At 43.1% G+C, this 21,209-nt stretch overlaps 1 protein-coding gene across 1 annotated transcript in view; it reads left to right on the forward strand.

Annotated features, from left to right (window-relative positions):
• The window catches only part of glra1 (glycine receptor, alpha 1), a gene marked incomplete at both ends in the record, with an annotated part of 81,088 nt that overhangs the window by 26,469 nt on the left and 33,410 nt on the right, over positions 1-21,209 (forward strand). The window contains 4 exons of the mRNA XM_084146968.1: positions 4,725-4,792; positions 16,551-16,774; positions 19,764-19,846; positions 20,381-20,518. Of these exons, the coding sequence (XP_084003094.1) occupies positions 4,725-4,792; positions 16,551-16,774; positions 19,764-19,846; positions 20,381-20,518 (513 nt within the window). The remainder of the gene's footprint in view (positions 1-4,724; positions 4,793-16,550; positions 16,775-19,763; positions 19,847-20,380; positions 20,519-21,209) is intronic.

The raw sequence follows: 21,209 nt of genomic DNA on the forward strand, positions 1-21,209 counted from the left end.
TAGTGTCCTACCAGGGGGTGTACTTGTACATCAAGCTGCCTCCTGAAACAGGAGATAGGCTCCTGCTACTATGAGCCATTCTGGCTTGCACAAGCCAAGGCTGCAGTTATCCTACGCTGGAGGTGTGAGGAGAATACTGCAGGATTGTAGCGTTCATTAGTAAATACTGTGCCGATTAGTAGTATTGTGGTTTAGGGTGGGTCCCCAAGGCATGCATGATGCACCGCTAGCTAAATCTATTTCACATATGTCCAATCATTATTCCAAGAGTGAAAATGAATTGTTCTGCTTAAATTACTTTAAGTAATTTACTGCCCTCGTTAATCTTATCTGAATAATCATGTATTGTTTTTACAATGGTTTCCAGTTTAGAAAAAGCTATTTGCGCATGGCGCACTCAGTGGCATTTTCATAGCTAAGGCCATGGTCATCTCTTAGCAAGGCAAGGAGGGATGTAGCGAAGCATTTGTTTCATTATGGTTTATTGCTGTTGTCACTTGTTTTTAATGAAAGTGGAGGTTGGGGTACAGAAGCACGGAATTGATTTGGAAGGACAGTACACCTCACCTCAGCAGCAAATCAGAGAGAGACACCAAGACACCTCCTAATTCTATCTATCTATCTATCTATCTATCTATCTATCTATCTATCTATCTATCTATCTATCTATCTATCTATCTATCTATCTATCTATCTATCTATCTATCTATCTATCTATCTATCTATCTATCTATCTATCTATCTATCTATCTATCTATCTATCTATCTCTCTCTCTCTCTCTCTCTCTTTTTCTCTTTCTCTTTCTCTCTCTCTCTCTCTCTCTCGCTCTCTTTCTCTCTCGCTCTCTCTCTGTTTCTCTGTTTTTTTCTCTCTCTCTCTCTCTCACTCTCTCTGTTTCTCTATGTTTCTCTCTCGCTCTCCCTCTCTGTCTCTCTCTCTCTCTCTCTCTCTCTCTCTCTCTCTCTTCTCTCTCTCTCTCTCTCTCTCTCTCTCTCTCTCTCTCTCTCTCTCTCTCTCTCTCTCTCTCTCTCTCTCTCTCTCTCTCTCTATCTCTCTGTCTGTCTGTCTGTCTGTCTGTCTCTCTCTCTCTCTCTCTGTCTGTCTGTCTGTCTGTCTGTCTGTCTGTCTGTCTGTCTGTCTGTCTGTCTGTCTGTCTCTCTCTCTCTCTCTCTCTCTCTCTCTCTCTCTCTCTCTCTCTCTCTCTCTCTCTCTCTCTCTCTCTCTCTCTCTCTCTCTCTCTCTCTCTCTCTCTCTCTCTCTCTCTCTCTCTCTCTGTCTGCAGTATGTTGTGCTCTTCTCTGTCTACTGCTGTGTCTGCAGTGCACTGTGCCCAGACCATTCGGAATAAACATAGTATAGAAAGCAAATCATTGTGCTCTACAGTATGAGTCACCCTGCCTTGACATTTAATGAGCTGTCCTTTCTCCCTCTCTGCATCGCTCATTGGAAGGCTATAAAATGAACTGCAGCGGTGGAGAAAGAGAGAGAGAGAAAGAGAGAGAGCGGACATTAGATTTCCCAAGCCTTTGCGTCACCCCACACTGCAAGGAGGGAATGTCAAGAAAATACTCTACTTACTCCTCCTCTTTTCACCTCCTCTTTTCCCTCCTATATTCTCCTCCTCTTTTCCCCTCCTCTTTTCACCTCCTCTTTTTACCTCCTCTTTTCCCTCCTCTTTTCTCCTCCTCTTTTCCCCTCCTCTTTTCCCTCCTCTTTTCACCTCTTTTCCCCTCCTCTTTTCCCCTCCTCTTTTTCCTCCTCTTTTCACCTCCTCTTTTCACCTCCTCTTTCCCCCCCTCTTTTCTCCTCCTCTTCCCTCCACTTTTCTCCTCCTATTTTCTCCTCCTCTTTTCACCTCTTTACCCCTCCTCTTTTGTCCTCCTCTTTCCTCTCCTCTTTTCTCCTCCTCTTTTCACCTTTTCTTCCCCTCCTCTTTTCTCCTCCTCTTTTCCCTCCTCTTTTCTCCTCCTCTTTTCACCTCCTCTTTTCTCATCCTCTTTACCCCACCTCTTTTCACCTCCTCATTTTTCCCTCCTCTGTTCCCCTCCTCTTTTCACCTCTTTTCTCCTCCTCTTTTCACCTCCTCTTTTCCTCCCCTCTTTTCTCCTCCTCTTTTCACCTTTTTTCCCTCCTCTTTTCTCCTCCTCTTTTCACCTCCTCCTTTCCTCCCCTCTTTTCTCCTCCTCTTTTCACCTCTTTTCCCCTCCTCTTTTCACCTCCTCTTTTCTCCTATTTCTCCTGCTTTTTACCCCTCCTCTTTTCTCCTCTTCTTTTCCCCTCCTATTTTCACCTCCTTTTCCCCTCCTCTTTCACCTCCTCTTTTCTCCTCCTCTTTCCCCCTCCTCTTTTCACCACCTCATTTCCCTCCTCTTTTCACCTCTTTTCACCTCTTTTCTCCTCCTCTTTTCTCCTCCTCTTTTCACCTCCTCTTTTCTCCTCCTCTTTTCCCCTCCTCTTTTCCCCTCCTCTTTTCTCCTCCTCTGTTCCCCTCCTCTTTTCTCCTTCTCTTTTCACTTCCTCTTTTCCCCTTCTCTTTTTTCCCCTCCTCTTTACCCCTCCTCTTTTCACCTCCTCTTTCCCCCTCCTCTTTCCCCCTGCTTTTTTCCTCCTCTTTTCTCCTCCTCTTTTCCCTTCCTCTTTTCACCTCCTCTTTTCCCCTCCTCTTTTCCCCTCCTATTTTCACCTCTTTTCCCCTCCTCTTTTCTCCTCCTCTTTTCACCTCTTTTCCCATCCTCTTTTCTCCTCCTCTTTTCACCTCCTCTTTTCACCTCTTTTCTCCTCCTTTTTTCCCTCCTCCTTTTCCCTCCTCTTTTCACCTCATTTTTTCCCTCCTCTTTTCCCCTCCTCTTTTCCCCTCCTCTTCACCCCTCCTCTTTTCACCTCCTCTTTTCACCTCTTTTCTCCTCCTTTTTCCTCCTCATTTCACCTCTTTTCCCCTCCTCTTTTCTCCTCCTCTTTTCCCCTCCTATTTTTCACCTCCTCTTTTCCCCTCCTCTTTTCACCTCCTCTTTTCCCCTCCTCTTTTCCCCTCCTATTTTCACCTCTTTTCCCCCTCCTCTTTTCCCATCCTCTTTTCTCCTCCTCTTTTCTCCTCCTCTTCACCCCTCCTCTTTTCCCCTCCTCTTTTCACCTCTTTTCCCACCCTCTTTTCTCCTCCTCTTTTCACCTCCTCTTTTCACCTATTTTCTCCTCCTTTTTTCCTCCTCTTTTAACCTCCTTTCTCCTCCCCTTTTCCCCTCCTCTTTACCACTCCTCTTTTCCCCTCCTCTTTTCCCCTCCTCTTTTCTCCTCCTCTGCAGCCCTGAAAATAAATACCTTAATATTGCAGAGTAGCATTGTGGGAAGTTAGTTTGTTAGAAACCATAGAAGAAGATGCTGTATGAAATGTATTCAATGTTCTAGCGTTGTTATGCGGGATCATTAATTTATAAAAAAAATTGGAAGATGTCCTGAGTATTTTTTTTTCTTGATGACTTATTTTGTCCTGTGATTAATGTATTGATATTAATTTAATTGTACCTCAAAAACAAGATATTTGTTCCGGGATAAAATGTGATGATCATTTCCTCTGCACCTCCATCTCCTGTGGTTGTATTTGTTAGGTTAACGAAGAACTATGTCTGCGTGTGTGTGCTCTCTACTTCCTCAGTGCAGAAGCTGTGAGACAGTGACAGGAGCAATAATTGGCCATCAAAATAATTCAGAGCCTTCAGTTCATTGTAGCCGCCAGGCATCTGTATTAGAGGAAGCTAGAAACCTTAAACATGGAGGTTGTTTTTGTTAAAACGTGCAGGATGTGACCTTAAATGTTCAGGGAATGTAGTACTCATATGTCATGTGACAATGTGCACATTAATGTATCATGTATATGACCTTACCTTTGTGACCCACAAATTTGATGTACTTTAAAATCTAGTTAAAATGATGTAATGTTTTTTTATATAAACCTGACATGTCATCATGTAATTTACCAAAATGATTGGCTTTCCGGCTTTATGTAGAAGGTACCGGTGATGAGGAGGGGTTTTCCTAGAATCTGATATGATTTACTGCTCAAAGCCAATATCTGTCATTTCCTGAGGGAGGGGATGGATGGGGGCTAGACTTGTTCCCATTGCTGTCATTTCTCCCTGAGCCCATTGAATGTCAACTCTTGTAACCGGGCACTGGGTAATCACATTTACAGTATGTTTGTACAAGCGGGTAATACGGCCTTCATGGATACACTTCAACCCTGTGATGTTTGTTCTAACCTTGACACTGTTGTCTGGAAACAACCTTGGAGTGTCTCAGAGGATCTTATCATTTTTTGGGGGGGACATTCTCAGAATCTCTCAGTCAACATGGAGCGCTGTGTGTTTACAAAGTGATATTACAGTACTTCTGGGCATAGATTTACACACGCTTATGGGGAATTCCGTTGTGGTCATCTGCAGATTCCCAGGACCACTCATATGTAAAGACTAAGTTGCTTTGGATAAAAGCATCTGCTAAATGGCATGTTTTATTATGTTATATTAATATTATGTGTTCCACAATATACTACATCACATGATCCATATTGTGTCTCTGTTTTCAGTGTAAAAAAGGAGGAAGGACTGTGTTTAAAGGAGGAAGGAGGAAGTACTATGTTTTCTGTATGTTTTCTGTCGGCAAGGAGGGGTTTTTGGTTCACAGTTCTGTAATAAGAAAATAATATTATTCATTTTTCATTCTTTCACAGGTCCCCCTGTAAACGTAACATGCAACATTTTTATTAACAGTTTTGGGTCCATTGCTGAAACAACAATGGTAAGTCCAAATATGTTTACCTTTTCAATGTAAATACCCTTCCAACATAAGTACATATCTTTTTTTTTTATATTGATATTTTGAAGTTAATGTGAGGATACACAAGCAGTTTCCTTTTCAACCGTATTTTGACTTGCATAACTATGCCTCTAAGATTGTGATTGAATTGAAATAACGATGGCCTTAACATGCAATGTGCCAACGTTTTCTTCTGGAATTACAAGCAGTGCCTCCTCGCCTGAATATTTAGAATAATATTTATCTGCCTCATTTAACATAATCTCTATTCAAAACTCAGTTCAGAGGGGCTTCATATCTACTGTTCAGAGGTCTTCATGTCTTCAAGGGGGCATCATTCAAACTCATTTTGTAAAGAATACATACAGTGCCTTGCAAAAGTATTCATCCCCCTTGGCGTTTTTCCTATTTTGTTGCATTACAACCTGTCATTTAAATGGATTTTTATTTGGATTTCATGTAATGGACATACACAAAATAGTCCAAATTGGTGAAGTGAAATGAAAAAAAGAACTTGTTTCATAAAATTCTACAAAATAAATAATGGAAAAGTGGTGCGTGCATATGTATTCACCCCCTTTGCTATGAAGCCCCTAAATAAGATCTGGTGCAACCAATTACCTTCAGAAGTTACATAATTAGTTAAATAAAGTCCACCTGTGTGCAATCTAAGTGTCACATGATCTCAGTATATATACATCTGTTCTGAACGGCCCCCGAGTCTGCAACACCACTAAGCAAGCGGCACCATGAAGACCAAGGAGCTCTCCGAACAGTTCAGGGACAAAGTTGTGGAGAAGTAGAGATCAGGGTTGGGTTATAAAAAAATATCAGAAACTTTGAACATCCCACGGAGCACCATTAAATCCATTATAAAAAAATGGAAAGAATATGGCACCACAACAAACCTGCCAAGAGAGGGCTGCCCACCAAAACTCATGGACCAGGCAAGGAGGGCATTAATCAGAGAGGCAACATAGAGACCAAAGATAACCCTGAAGGAGCTGCAAAGCTCCACAGCGGAGATTGGAGTATCTGTCCATAGGACCACTTTAAGCCGTACACTCCACAGAGCTGGGCTTTACGGAAGAGTGGCCAGAAAAAAGCTATTGCTTAAAGAAAAAAATAAGCAAACACGTTTGGTGTTCGCCAAAGGGCATGTTGGAGACTCCCCAAACATATGGAAGAAGGTACTCTGGTCAAGGAAAACGCTGTGTCTGGCGCAAACCCAACACCTCTCATCACCCCGAGAACACCATCCCCACAGTGAAGCATGGTGGTGGCAGCATCATGCTGTGGGGATGTTTTTCATCGGCAGGGACTGGGAAACTGGTCAGAATTGAAGGAATGATGGATGGCACTAAATACGGGGAAATTCCTGAGGGAAACCTGTTTTAGTCTTCCAGAGATTTGACACTGGGACGGAGGTTCACCTTCCAGCAGGACAATGACCCTAAGCATACTGCTAAAGCAACACTTGAGTGGTTTAAGGGGAAACATTTACATGTCTTGGAATGGCCTAGTCAAAGCCCAGACCTCAATCCAATTGAGAATCTGATGTATGACTTAAAGATTGCTGTACACCAGCGGAACACATCCAACTTGAAGGAGCTGGAGCAGTTTTGCCTTGAAGAATGGGCAAAAATCCCAGTGGCTAGATACAGTGGGGAAAAAAAGTATTTAGTCAGCCACCAATTGTGCAAGTTCTCCCACTTAAAAAGATGAGAGAGGCCTGTAATTTTCATCATAGGTACACGTCAACTATGACAGACAAATTGAGAAAAAATCCAGAAAATCACATTGTAGGATTTTTTATGAATTTATTTGCAAATGATGGTGGAAAATAAGTATTTGGTCACCTACAAACAAGCAAGATTTCTGGCTCTCACAGACCTGTAACTTCTTCTTTAAGAGGCTCCTCTGTCCTCCACTCGTTACCTGTATTAATGGCACCTGTTTGAACTTGTTATCAGTATAAAAGACACCTGTCCACAACCTCAAACAGTCACACTCCAAACTCCACTATGGCCAAGACCAAAGAGCTGTCAAAGGACACCAGAAACAAAATTGTAGACCTGCACCAGGCTGGGAAGACTGAATCTGCAATAGGTAAGCAGCTTGGTTTGAAGAAATCAACTGTGGGAGCAATTATTAGGAAATGGAAGACATACAAGACCACTGATAATCTCCCTCGATCTGGGGCTCCACGCAAGATCTCACCCCGTGGGGTCAAAATGATCACAAGAACGGTGAGCAAAAAATCCTAGAACCACACGGGGGGACCTAGTGAATGACCTGCAGAGAGCTGGGACCAAAGTAACAAAGCCTACCATCAGTAACACACTACGCCGCCAGGGACTCAAATCCTGCAGTGTCCCCCTGCTTAAGCCATTACATGTCCAGGCCCATCTGAAGTTTGCTAGAGTGCATTTGGATGATCCAGAAGAGGATTGGGAGAATGTCATATGGTCAGATGAAACCAAAATATAACTTTTTGGTAAAAACTCAACACGTCGTGTTTGGAGGACAAAGAATGCTGAGTTGCATCCAAAGAACACCATATCTACTGTGAAGCATGGGGGTGGAAACATCATGCTTTGGGGCTGTTTTTCTGCAAAGGGACCAGGACGACTGATCCGTGTAAAGGAAAGAATGAATGGGGCCATGTATCGTGAGATTTTGAGTGAAAACCTCCTTCCATCAGCAAGGGCATTGAAGATGAAACGTGGCTGGGTCTTTCAGCATGACAATGATCCCAAACACACCGCCCGGGCAACGAAGGAGTGGCTTCGTAAGAAGCACTTCAAGGTCCTGGTGTGGCCTAGCCAGTCTCCAGATCTCAACCCCATAGAAAATCTTTGGAGGGAGTTGAAAGTCCGTGTTGCCCAGCGACAGCCCCAAAACATCACTGCTCTAGAGGAGATATGCATGGAGGAATGGGCCAAAATACCAGCAAAAGTGTGTGAAAACCTTGTGAAGACTTACAGAAAACGTTTGACCTGTGTCATTGCCAACAAAGGGTATATAACAAAGTATTGAGAAACTTTTGTTATTGACCAAATACTTATTTTCCACCATAATTTGCAAATACATTCATTAAAAATCCTACAATGTGATTTTCTGGAATTTTTTTCCTCATTTTGTCTGTCATAGTTGACGTGTACCTATGATGAAAATTACAGGCCTCTCTCATCTTTTTAAGTGGGAGAACTTGCACAACTGGTGGCTGACTAAATACTTTTTTTCCCCACTGTATGCCAAGCTTATAGAGACATACCCCAAGAGACTTGCATTTGTAATTGCTGCAAAAGGTGGCTTTACAAAGTATTGAATAGTTATGCACGCTCAAGTTTTCTGTTTTTTTTGTCTTATTTCTGTTTGTTTCACAATAAATAAAAAATTGCATCTTCAAAGTGAAAGGCATGTTGTGTAAATCAAATGATACAAACCCCCAAAAAATCAATTTTAATTCCAGGTTGTAAGGCAACAAAATAGGAAAAATACCAAAGGGGGGTGAATACTTTCGCAAGCCACTGTATCTATTAGGTAGTTTATATTATAAAATCATCAGTTGTTGTTGATTATTTATCAAGATAGTAGACCTAGAGGTCTAGGATCTCTAGCAAAAGACACAGAGGTGAAATATATGTTGTTTGAAGGACAGTAGACCAACATGGAGACAGAAGGACAGTAGACCAACATGGAGACAGAAGGACAGTAGACCAACATGGAGACAGAAGGACGGTAGACCAACATGGAGACAGAAGGACAGTAGACCAACATGGAGACAGAAGGACAGTAGACCAACATGGAGACAGAAGGACCGTAGACCAACATGGAGACAGAAGGACGGTAGACCAACATGGAGACAGAAGGACAGTAGACCAACATGGAGACAGAAGGACAGTAGACCAACATGGAGACAGAAGGACAGTAGACCAACATGGAGACAGAAGGACAGTAGACCAACATGGAGACAGAAGGACAGTAGACCAACATGGAGACAGAAGGACAGTAGACCAACATGGAGACAGAAGGACAGTAGACCAACATGGAGACAGAAGGACAGTAGACCAACATGGAGACAGAAGGACAGTAGACCAACATGGAGACAGAAGGACAGTAGACCAACATGGAGACAGAAGGACGGTAGACCAACATGGAGACAGATGGACGGTAGACCAACATGGAGACAGAAGGACAGTAGACCAACATGGACCAACATGGAGACAGAAGGACAGTAGACCAACATGGAGACAGAAGGACAGTAGACCAACATGGAGACAGAAGGACAGTAGACCAACATGGAGACAGAAGGACAGTAGACCAACATGGAGACAGATGGATGGTAGACCAACATGGAGACAGAAGGACAGTAGACCAACATGGAGACAGAAGGACAGTAGACCAACATGGAGACAGAAGGACAGTAGACCAACATGGAGACAGAAGGACAGTAGACCAACATGGAGACAGAAGGACAGTAGACCAACATGGAGACAGAAGGACAGTAGACCAACATGGAGACAGATAGTAGAGTTATGATATAGGGTTCTAGCTCACTGTGGAGCAGTGAAATATATGTTGTTTGAAGGACAACAACATAGAAACAGACCCATAGCAGGTACCAGATCATAGAAACAGACCCATAGCAGGTACCAGATCATAGAAACAGACCCATAGCAGGTACCAGATCATAGAAACAGACCCATAGCAGGTACCAGATCATAGAAACAGACCCATAGCAGGTACCAGATCATAGAAACAGACCCATAGCAGGTACCAGATCATAGAAACAGACCCATAGCAGGTACCAGATCATAGAAACAGACCCATAGCAGGTACCAGATCATAGAAACAGACCCATAGCAGGTATCAGATCATAGAAACAGACCCAACCCACTGGGCACAGACATCAATTCAGCGTTGATTCAACCAGTGTGTACCCAGTGGGATAGCAGGTAGCAGATCATTGTGTCCTCTGCTGGAAATCCCTGTCTGTACACAAGTCAAATACAGTCAAGGACTGTGGCAGTCATATAAATAATAGGATGACTTTCTGTTTATCTGGAGGCACTCAGTTACATAGTATGGAATTCAAACCAGCCCTGATGACAGATCCTTCTTACCTCATTGTCATAATTTCATTTCTCCAACCATAATAACAACATATTTAATGGTCATGGAGAGCTCAGAGCAGGGGGACAAATAAAGCAAGGGGCTGGGATGGGATGGGATGGGATGAGTTGGGAGGGGCTGGGATGGGATGGGATGGGATGAGTTGGGAGGGGCTGGGATGGGATGGGCTGGGCTGGGATGGGTTGAGTTGGAAGGGGCTGGGATGGGATGGGATGGGATGTGCTGGGATGGGATGTGCTGGGATGGGCTGGGCTGGGCTGGGTTGAGTTGGAAGGGGCTCGGGATGGGATGGAATGGGATGGGATGGGATGAGTTGGGAGGGGCTGGGATGGGATGGGATGTGCTGGGATGGGATGTGCTGGGATGGGATGGAATGGGCTGGGATGGGTAGGGATGGGCTGGGATGGTATGGGAGGGGACGGTTTGGGATGGGTTGGCTGGGCTGGGAGGGGTTGGTTTGGGATGGGATGGGATGGGATGGGCTGGGATGGGTAGGGATGGGCTGGGATGGGATGGGTTAGGATGTGCTGGGATGGGCTGGGATGGGCTGGGATGGGTAGGGATGGGCTGGGATGGTATGGGAGGGGACGGTTTGGGATGGGTTGGCTGGGCTGGGAGGGGTTGGTTTGGGATGGGATGGGATGGGATGGGCTGGGATGGGTAGGGATGGGCTGGGATGGGATGGGATGGGATGGGCTGGGATGGGTAGGGATGGGCTGGGATGGGATGGGTTAGGATGTGCTGGGATGGGCTGGGATGGGCTGGGATGGTATGGGAGGGGGCGGTTTGGGATGGGATGGGTTGGCTGGGCTGGGAGGGGTTGGGATGGGATGGGATGGGCTGGGATGGGTAGGGATGGGCTGGGATGGGATGGGTTAGGATGTGCTGGGATGGTATGGGAGGGGACGGTTTGGGATGGGATGGGTTGGGTTGGGTTGGGATGGGATGGCCCAAGCCTTAGTCTCTAGTCTCCATGCCAAGTCACCTTGCGGGAGACGTATCAGTAGAGCTACAAACAACTAAAACTGCTGCAGACTGCACAACCTCCTCATGCAGAACAAATGCAAGATTTTCCACTATTTTTCTCCCTCTACACTCCACAACCAGTGGAATTGATCCGGATGCCTTTCCTCCGAGTCCTAGTCTCTCTCTCTCTCTCTCTCTCTCTCTCTCTCTCTCTCTCTCTCTCTCTCTCTCTCTCTCTCTCTCTCTCTCTCTCTCTGTCTCTGTCTCTCTCTGTCCGAATGCTAGTTGAGAAAGATTTGGAATAAGGGATGGGTGGAGGTGAAACTAAAGAGAATGACATCAATAAATCTTTAGTGTTTATAGGGCTGCTGAGAACAATGTTTCATGCAGTACTGATCCGACTGAGGCTGCGTTGCAAATGGCACCCTATTCCCTGCATAGTGTGCCCTGGTCCAAAGTAGTGCACTATGTAGAGAACAGGGTGTCATTTGGGACGTAACCTGGCTCCTGGTCCACAATAGGAACCTGAGGTCCTCTGTGGCCCACCACCGTCTAATTGTTTACCCGGCTTTAAAGCTACGACGCCCAGGGGAAAAGCCAGAGGCTATTTAATTAGCTCTCCTAGCCTGAGTCCCAAATGACACCCTATTCTTTGACCAAGGCTCAGGGGCTTTGGACAAAAGTAGTGCACTATGTAGGGAATAGGATAGCCATTTGGGACTCATCCCTAGCCTGCTACGCTTTCATTTTCTTTCTTCCAGAGGCGAGAGAGTGAACGCATAAATCCCAAAGTCCTGATGTTTGTTTGTTACAGGGAGTTGGATGGGTGCGGCCTCATGCAGGCCAGAGACACATTAGACTGCATAGCATAAACGTTTCAAATATGTCAGGACTCGGAGAAGGAGTGTATTTGGCTTTCGGCTTGAATCGCATTACGTATTGGGTGCTATGCTGTTGTGGTAATTAAGTCAGTTAGCTGAGAGAAATCACACCCAACATGTCTGGGAGAGTGAGTTTACCCGTATCTTCTGCTGTTGCTGGTGGATGAATGTATGACACAACTCTATGCTTTCTACTCCAACACTATACTCAATGGTTCATAATCAGACTGTTGTGGCAGAGGTTGGGTTAGAACCAGACATGCCTGAGACCTGCAGTGTTGTGTTGTTGGCTCTGGAGCAAATGCTTTGGCTCCTCCTGACCTGATCCTCTTTTGACGTGTAGGAGACTCGTGTTTGAACCCAGTTGGTCACACTATGTTAAGGATCCACTTTTTTTTTTATCACACACATTAAATGTGTTTACATTTGGTGGCAGTGGTGGGATTTGACATTGATGACAATTTGCTTTCTATCTTACTTGATATCACTTATAATGTGTAATAGCAAGGAGTTGATAGTAACACACAGTCAAATCAGTCATCACATAAGGTAGCTTTGGCAACCATAGAAATGGAATTACTCAATATGGCCGCCCATCTACCCATCACTGAACATTGACTTGAACAGGGGATTTTCCGTTCTAGTAATTATATTTCTATGTTGGCAACAAACCAAGGCCTAGTGGATGCCCCTGTGATAAACGAGCAGTGTTTCCCAGTCTGCAATCTCTCTCCGTCTCGAAGACTACTGAGGTAGATGATTGATAGACTTCATCCCAAATGGCACCCTCGTAGGGCCCTTGTCAAAAGTAGTGCACTAAATAGGGAATAGGGTATCATTTGGAACGCAGACATAAACTTGGTTGAATGGCTGCTGCATGTGTCTGTAGTTGCTCAACTCCCATGGTCTCTACACTCAGATTATTTTTCTATTTGGCTGTCCACATTGGAGAACTCTTTGAAGAACCCTTCTTGGTTCCAGGTAGAACTCTTTTGGTTCCAAGTAGAACCATTTTGGGTTACATGTAGAACCCTGTCCGCAGAGGGTTCTACCTGGAACCAAAACGGTTCTACCTGGAACCAAAAAGGGTTATTCTATGGGGACAGCTAAAGAACTCTTTTGGAACCCTTTTATTTCTTCTAAGAGTGTAGATGTATTAGTGATTCAGTCACTTCTCTCTGCTAGTGAAGAACAGAATATGTGTTGTCATAATGTGTGAGATATTACCTAACTGCCCTGGGAGATAATCTTATGACAGCCTCGACCCTTATATTTTATCCTTTGTTGGGGGGGGGGGGGGGGGGGGGGGTCATATTCCACCTGTGTGTTTACAATCTAGATTGCTGCTATTTTAAATAATGAAAAGGTCTATGAAGACCTCATTCTGTAATCATAGTCAGACTAGACCTCATTCTGTAATCATAGTCAGACTAGACTTCATTCTGTAATCATAGTCAGACTCGACCTCATTCTGTAATCATAGTCAGACTAGACTTCATTCTGTAATCATAGTCAGACTAGACCTCATTCTGTAATCATAGTCAGACTAGACCTCATTCTGTAATCATAGTCAGACTAGCCTCATTCTGTAATCATAGTCAGACTAGCCTCATTCTGTAATCATAGTCAGACTAGACTTCATTCTGTAATCATAGTCAGACTAGCCTCATTCTGTAATCATAGTCAGACTAGCCTCATTCTGTAATCATAGTCAGACTAGCCTCATTCTGTAATCATAGTCAGACTAGCCTCATTCTGTAATCATAGTCAGACTAGCCTCATTCTGTAATCATAGTCAGACTAGACCTCATTCTGTAATCATAGTCAGACTAGCCTCATTCTGTAATCATAGTCAGACTAGACTTCATTCTGTAATCATAGTCAGACTAGCCTCATTCTGTAATCATAGTCAGACTAGCCTCATTCTGTAATCATAGTCAGACTAGCCTCATTCTGTAATCATAGTCAGACTAGCCTCATTCTGTAATCATAGTCAGACTAGCCTCATTCTGTAATCATAGTCAGACTAGACCTCATTCTGTAATCATAGTCAGACTAGCCTCATTCTGTAATCATAGTCAGACTAGACTTCATTCTGTAATCATAGTCAGACTAGCCTCATTCTGTAATCATAGTCAGACTAGACCTCATTCTGTAATCATAGTCAGACTAGCCTCATTCTGTAATCATAGTCAGACTAGACCTCATTCTGTAATCATAGTCAGACTAGCCTCATTCTGTAATCATAGTCAGACTAGACCTCATTCTGTAATCATAGTCAGACTAGACCTCATTCTGTAATCATAGTCAGACTAGACCTCATTCTGTAATCATAGTCAGACTAGACCTCATTCTGTAATCATAGTCAGACTAGACCTCATTCTGTAATCATAGTCAGACTAGACCTCATTCTGTAATCATAGTCAGACTAGACCTCATTCTGTAATCATAGTCAGACTAGCCTCATTCTGTAATCATAGTCAGATTAGACCTCATTCTGTAATCATAGTCAGACTAGACCTCATTCTGTAATCATAGTCAGACTAGACCTCATTCTGTAATCATAGTCAGACTAGCCTCATTCTGTAATCATAGTCAGACTAGACCTCATTCTGTAATCATAGTCAGACTAGACCTCATTCTGTAATCATAGTCAGACTAGACCTCATTCTGTAATCAAAGTCAGACTAGACTTCATTCTGTAATCATAGTCAGACTAGCCTCATTCTGTAATCATAGTCAGACTAGCCCTCATTCTGTAATCATAGTCAGACTAGACTCTACATTTTCTTTTTTTCTTTTTTTCCATGAAAACTCATTTTTATTTTCAAACAACATTCCCCTAATAACAAAGCAGGTATATCTGTGTGCCGTGAGATAATTGCTAGAAAACATCCTTCTAATGTTGTGGCTGATTGCCATTGGAAAGGTCACCTGCTGTCCCCATCAGTGGACTGATATGTCATGCCTCGCTACATTCCAGCCTAGACAGCTTAATGGTGGTTACAGGGTTGATATAGATGGACGCCCGTTCTTTAGAATAATTGACAATTATGGCTAAAGGCCACGGCTCTATTGAAGGGCTATATGTGTTTTCTAAAGGACACGACGAACCACCAGGACCATTATTCACCTCCTGCCTTAAGAATGCTGCTACTGTTCAGACAGGTGTGATTTGCATAAACAATCTACACCTGGAAAGCCCAATAATGTCTAATATAGAATCTTTAGTTTAACAACAGTGCATTCGGAAAGTATTCAGACCACTTCCCTTTTCCCACATTTTGTTACGTTACAGCCTTATTCTAAAATGGATTAAATAAAAACAAATCCTCATCAATCTACACACAATACCCTATAATGACAAAGTGAAAACAGGTTTTTAGATATTTTTGCACATTTATTAAAAATAAAAAAATGAAATAACTTTTTTACATAAGTATTCAGACCCTTTGCTATGAGACTCAAAATTGAGCTCAGGTGCATTCTGTTTCCATTGATCATCCTTGAGGTGTTTCTACAACTTGATTGGAGTCCACCTGTGGTAAATTCAATTGATTGGACATGATTTGGAAAGGCACACACCTGTCTATATAACGTCTCACAGTTGACAGTGCATGTCAGAGCAAAAACCAAACCATGAGGTCGAAGGAATTGTCCGTAGAGCTCCGAGACAGGATTGTGTCGAGGCACAGATCTGGGAAGGGTACCAAAAAATGTATGCAGCATTGAAGGTCCCGAAGAACACAGTGGCCTCCATCATTCTTAAATGGAAGAAGTTTGGAACCACCAAGACTCATCCTAGAGCTGGCCGCCCGGCCAAACTGAGCAATCGGGGGAGAAGGGCCTTGGTCAGGGAGGTGACCAAGACCCCGATGGTCACTCTGACAGAGCTCCAGAGTTCCTCTGTGGAGATGGGAGAAACCTCCAGAAGGACAACTATCTCCGCAGGACTCCACCAATCAGGCCTTTATGGTAGAGTGGCCAGACGGAAGCCACTCCTCAGTAAAAGGCACATGATAGCCCACTTGAGTTTGCCAAAAGGTACCTAAAGGACTCTCAGACCATGAGAAACAAGATTCTCTGGTCTGATGAAACCAAGAATGAACTCTTTGGCCTGAATGCCAAGCGTCACGTCTGGAGGAAACCTGGCATCATCCCTACGGTGAAGCATGGGGGTGGCAGCATCATGCTGTGGGGATATTTTTCAGCGGCAGGGACTGAGAGACTAGTCAGGATCGAGGGAAAGATGAACGGAACAAAGTACAGAGAGATCCTTGATGAAAACCTGCTCCAGAGCGCTCAGGACCTCAGACTGGGGTGAAGGTTTACCTTCCAACAGACAACAACCCTAAGCACACAGCCAAGACAACACAGGAGTGGCTTCGGGAAAAGTCTCTGAATGTCCTTGAGTGGCCCAGCCAGAGCCCGGACTTGAACCCGATTGAAGATCTCTGGAGAGACCTGAAAATAGCTGTGCAGCGACGCTCCCCATCCAACCTGACAGAGCTTGATAGGATCTGCAGAGAAGAATGGGAGAAACTCCCCAAATACAGGTGTTCCAAGCTTGTAGCGTCATACCCAAGTAGACTCAAGTCTGTATCACTGCCAAAGGTGATTCAACAAAGTATTGAGTAAATGCTCTGAATACTTATGTAAATGTGATATTTCAGTTTTTTATGATTTGTTGACATAGCTTGGCCTTTCTCTGACAAACTGATGCATTGATTGACATGTAACTGTTCTCTCCCCAGGACTACAGAGTGAATATCTTCCTGAGGCAGCAGTGGAACGACCCCAGGCTGGCCTATAGCGAATACCCCGACGACTCTCTCGACCTGGACCCATCTATGTTGGACTCTATCTGGAAACCTGATTTGTTCTTCGCCAACGAAAAAGGCGCCAATTTCCATGAGGTTACGACTGACAACAAACTACTAAGGATTTCAAAAAATGGGAACGTATTGTATAGTATCCGGTATGCTATTCTTTTCTTGTTGTATCTTCCTCTTTCCTTCTTAGTTTCTCAGAATGTCTATCTGGTGCTAGGTCTATGGCTGACAGATGAATGTCTATCTGGTTCTAGGTCTATGGCTGACAGATTAATGTCTATCTGGTGCTAGGCCTATGGCTGACAGATTAATGTCTATCTGGTTCTAGGTCTATGGCTGACAGATGAATATCTATCTGGTTCTAGGTCTATGGCTGACAGATTAATGTCTATCTGGTGCTAGGCCTATGGCTGACAGATTAATGTCTATCTGGTTCTAGGTCTATGGCTGACAGATTAATGTCTATCTGGTGCTAAGCATATGGCTGACAGATGAATGTCTATCTGGTGCTAGGTCTATGGCTGACTGATGAATGTCTATCTGGTGCTAGGCCTATGGCTGACAGATGAATGTCTATCTGGTGCTAAGCCTATGGCTGACAGATGAATGTTTATCTGGTGCTAGGCCTATGGCTGACAGATTAATGTCTATCTGGTGCTAGGCCTATGGCTGACAGATTAATGTCTATCTGGTTCTAGGTCTATGGCTGACAGATTAATGTCTATCTGGTGCTAAGCCTATGGCTGACAGATGAATGTCTATATGGTGCTAGGTCTATGGCTGACAGATGAATGTCTATCTGGTGCTAGGCCTATGGCTGACAGATGAATGTCTATCTGGTGCTAGGCCTATGGCTGACATATTAATGTATATCTGGTGCTAAGCCTATGGCTGACAGATGAATGTCTATCCGGTGCTAGGCCTATGGCTGACAGATGAATGTCTATCTGGTGCTAGGCCTATGGCTGACAGATGAATGTCTATCTGGTGCTAGGCCTATGGCTGACAGATGAATGTCTATCTGGTGCTAGGTATATGGCTGACAGATGAATGTCTATCTGGTTCTAGGTCTATGGCTGACAGATTAATGTCTATCTGGTGCTAAGCCTATGGCTGACAGATGAATGTCTATCTGGTGCTAGGCCTATGGCTGACAGATGAATGTCTATCTGGTGCTAGGCCTATGGCTGACAGATTAATGTCTATCTGGTGCTAGGCCTATGGCTGACAGATGAATGTCTATATGGTGCTAGGCCTATGGCTGACAGATGAATGTCTATCTGGTGCTAGGCCTATGGCTGACAGATGAATGTCTATCTGGTGCTAGGTATATGGCTGACAGATTAATGTCTATCTGTTGCTAAGCCTATGGCTGACAGATGAATGTCTATCTGGTGCTAGGCCTATGGCTGACAGATTAATGTCTATCTGGTGCTAGGCCTATGGCTGACAGATTAATGTTATCCGGTGCTAGGCCTATGGCTGACAGATGAATGTCTATCTGGTGCTAGGCCTATGGCTGACAGATGAATGTCGATCTGGTGCTAGGCCTATGGCTGACAGATGATTTTCCTCCAAATTGCTTATGGTGGAAGCAAAGCAGATATTAACATCCACATAACAACAAAAGTTAAATGCAAGCATCTTTGCAGTGTATTTGATCTGTTATCAAGCCTAGTATTGAACCCTTGGACAGACGGAGGGGAATTGGATCCTTATAAACAGCTATGTGAAGGCAGTGAGAAGAGGCCTTCTCATTTCTTACCTTGACACCATCAAATGAACCCTTTAGATCGCTTTGATCCCACCTGACCCCGCGCTAAAGAGAACCTGCCTCAGTGTATTTTCTGATTGAAAAAAAAAAACTTATAAATAACATTTGTCGTGCAACTGTGATGCTATCGCACTGCGGTATAAGTAAACTACGAATGCAAAGCAACCAATAGACCTGCTCCTATCTCAAGATAAAAGTACGCCGTTTGCAACGTCTAGTTTGAAGCAAGATGTTTTTCTATACTCACATGGAGAATACAGCCGGTCTGTTTAGGGATGAGGTTCACATGCATGGCTAGCAGGAAGGTGTTTGTCATAAAGGGAATAATGCCTGAGGTGTGTAACATAACCTTTTATATTACAGGCCATCATGACAGGAAATATAGCAGCAGGTATAACAATATGTTACACTGCTACTCCTCCTCCTCCAATGCTGTGCTAGTGCTTTAGAGCAATAACATAAGTATACATAATATAAACCTTATTATAAGACATTATATAGGCTTACACATGCTTATAACATGTTTTAAATCATTGTAGCTGCAGGTAAAGTGTTACCAACATTATTACCTAGTTTAATGACTGATACTATGTGACCAGAATAACACTGATCCTGGCCTGTCCCATGGACCTCATGTGTTCTAGAAAGTTCTAAGTTCCATTCTATTCTATTTCATTCCATTCTATTCCATTCCCTTCTATTCCATTCTATTCAATTCCATTAAATTCCATTCTATCCTATTCCATTCCATTCTATTTTATTCCATTCATTCCATTCTAGTCCATTCTATTCTATTCCATTCCATTCCATTCTTCTATTCAATTATATTCTGTTATATTCTACTTCATTCTATTCCATTCCATTCTATTCCATTCCATTCTATTCTATTCTATTCTATTCCATTCTGTTCCATTCTATTCTATTCTATTCTATTCCATTCTATTCCATTCCATTCCATTCCATTCTATTCAATTCAATTATATTCCATTATATTCTATTCTATTCCGTTATTTTCTATTTCATTGTATTCTATTCTATTTTATTATATTCCATTCTATTCTATTCCATTCTATTTATTCCATTCTATTTTATTATATTCTATTATACTCTATTCTATTCCATTCTATTATATTTCATTATATTCTATTCTATTCCATTCTATTATATTTCATTCTATTCTATTCCATTCCATTCTATTCCATTACTTTCTATTCTATTCTATTCTATTCTATTCTATTCTATTCTATGTAAACTTGTTAACAAAATAACGCTGATCCTGGCCTGTCTGTTCTGTTCTGCTCTTTCCTGTTTTTGCTGTTCTGTTCTGTTTTGTTCTGTTGTGTTCTATTCTATGTGACCAGAATAACGCTGGTCCTGGCCTGTCCAATGGACTTGAAGAACTTCCCTATGGACGTACAGACCTGTATCATGCAGCTGGAGAGTTGTGAGTATTCCTTTAGGAACACAGTTATCACACACACACACACACACAGGTAGGGTAGGGGGGGAAGTATTTATTTTGTGTTGGTGAGATGGATGTGTCCCTGGTCTGGAGGACAGTATGATGAAAGGCCCAGTGATTTACGCTGCCCCTCCAGCAGCAGAGAGCAGATACAGGGAAGGGACAGGGAGGGAGTTAGGGGGGGGGGACCAACCTGCTCCAACCTGCTCTAACCAGCCAACACTGGCTTCTCCCTCCCTCCCCACCTCCTCTCTTTGGAAATTATGGATTTGTATTTTTTTCTTGACTCATTGTTCTCAGGTGTGAAGAATGGAAACAACATGTATTGCTTCCGTATGAGCACTGTGGAGCTACGGTAGAGGTGGTTGATCAAGGCATTTAAACCTTCATCATACCACATTGTCAATAATATTTATTATCTCTTACAAACAGCTTGAATGTACTGTGATACTGTGGTAGTAAGACTGTAGTAATACTGTGGTAATAATGATCTTGTTTCAAACTGTTCCCATCCAGTCGGCTATACGATGAACGATCTCATATTTGAGTGGGACGAGAAGGGAGCCGTGCAGGTAGCAGATGGGCTGACATTACCTCAGTTTATACTGAAAGAGGAAAAAGACCTGCGGTACTGCACCAAGCACTACAACACAGGTCGGTCTGTCTCCACCTCTCTGGCTACCTCTACCTCGTTAGCTCTTTTTTTAAGGGGGTTTGTACGTTGAGCTAAACTCTCTTTCTCTACTCTGGGCTTTAGTTGACAGTCTGAGAACAGCATAACAACAGACATTACAGGGTGCGTTGTTAGGACACAAAACACTGGAACACTGAGAGAGAAGGGAGGAAGGACTGGAACCAACCAAAGTTTTGTCCCAAATGGCACCCTATTCACTGAGAACCATCTGGCCACTCAACCTCACCAGTCTCACATTGTTACACTCCAGATACAACAGAAAGAAACAGACTAAAGGCCAGTCTAGATGGACTCTAAACAGAGACTGAAGGCCAGTCTAGATGGAATCTAAACAGAGACTAAAGGCCAGTCTAGAATAATTTTAAATAGAATAGAGAGTGAGAGAAAAACAACAAAGGGTAAAATAAAGAAAAAATAGGTGTATTGTTATTTTCTACTATGATATGATATGATTTGATTTAATTTGATATGAAATGATTTGATAGGATTTGATAGGATATGATTTGATATGAGTGATATGATATGATTTGATATGATATGATATGATTTGATATGATATGATATGATATGATTTGATATGATTTCATTTGATATTATTTTTTTAAGTTTTCTGAGGATTGTGTGTGTTGTGTTGTTGACATTGAATTAAAT

This window comes from Coregonus lavaretus (assembly GCF_964263955.1).
Source record: "Coregonus lavaretus genome assembly, chromosome: 29".
Lineage (NCBI taxonomy): Eukaryota > Metazoa > Chordata > Actinopteri > Salmoniformes > Salmonidae > Coregonus > Coregonus lavaretus.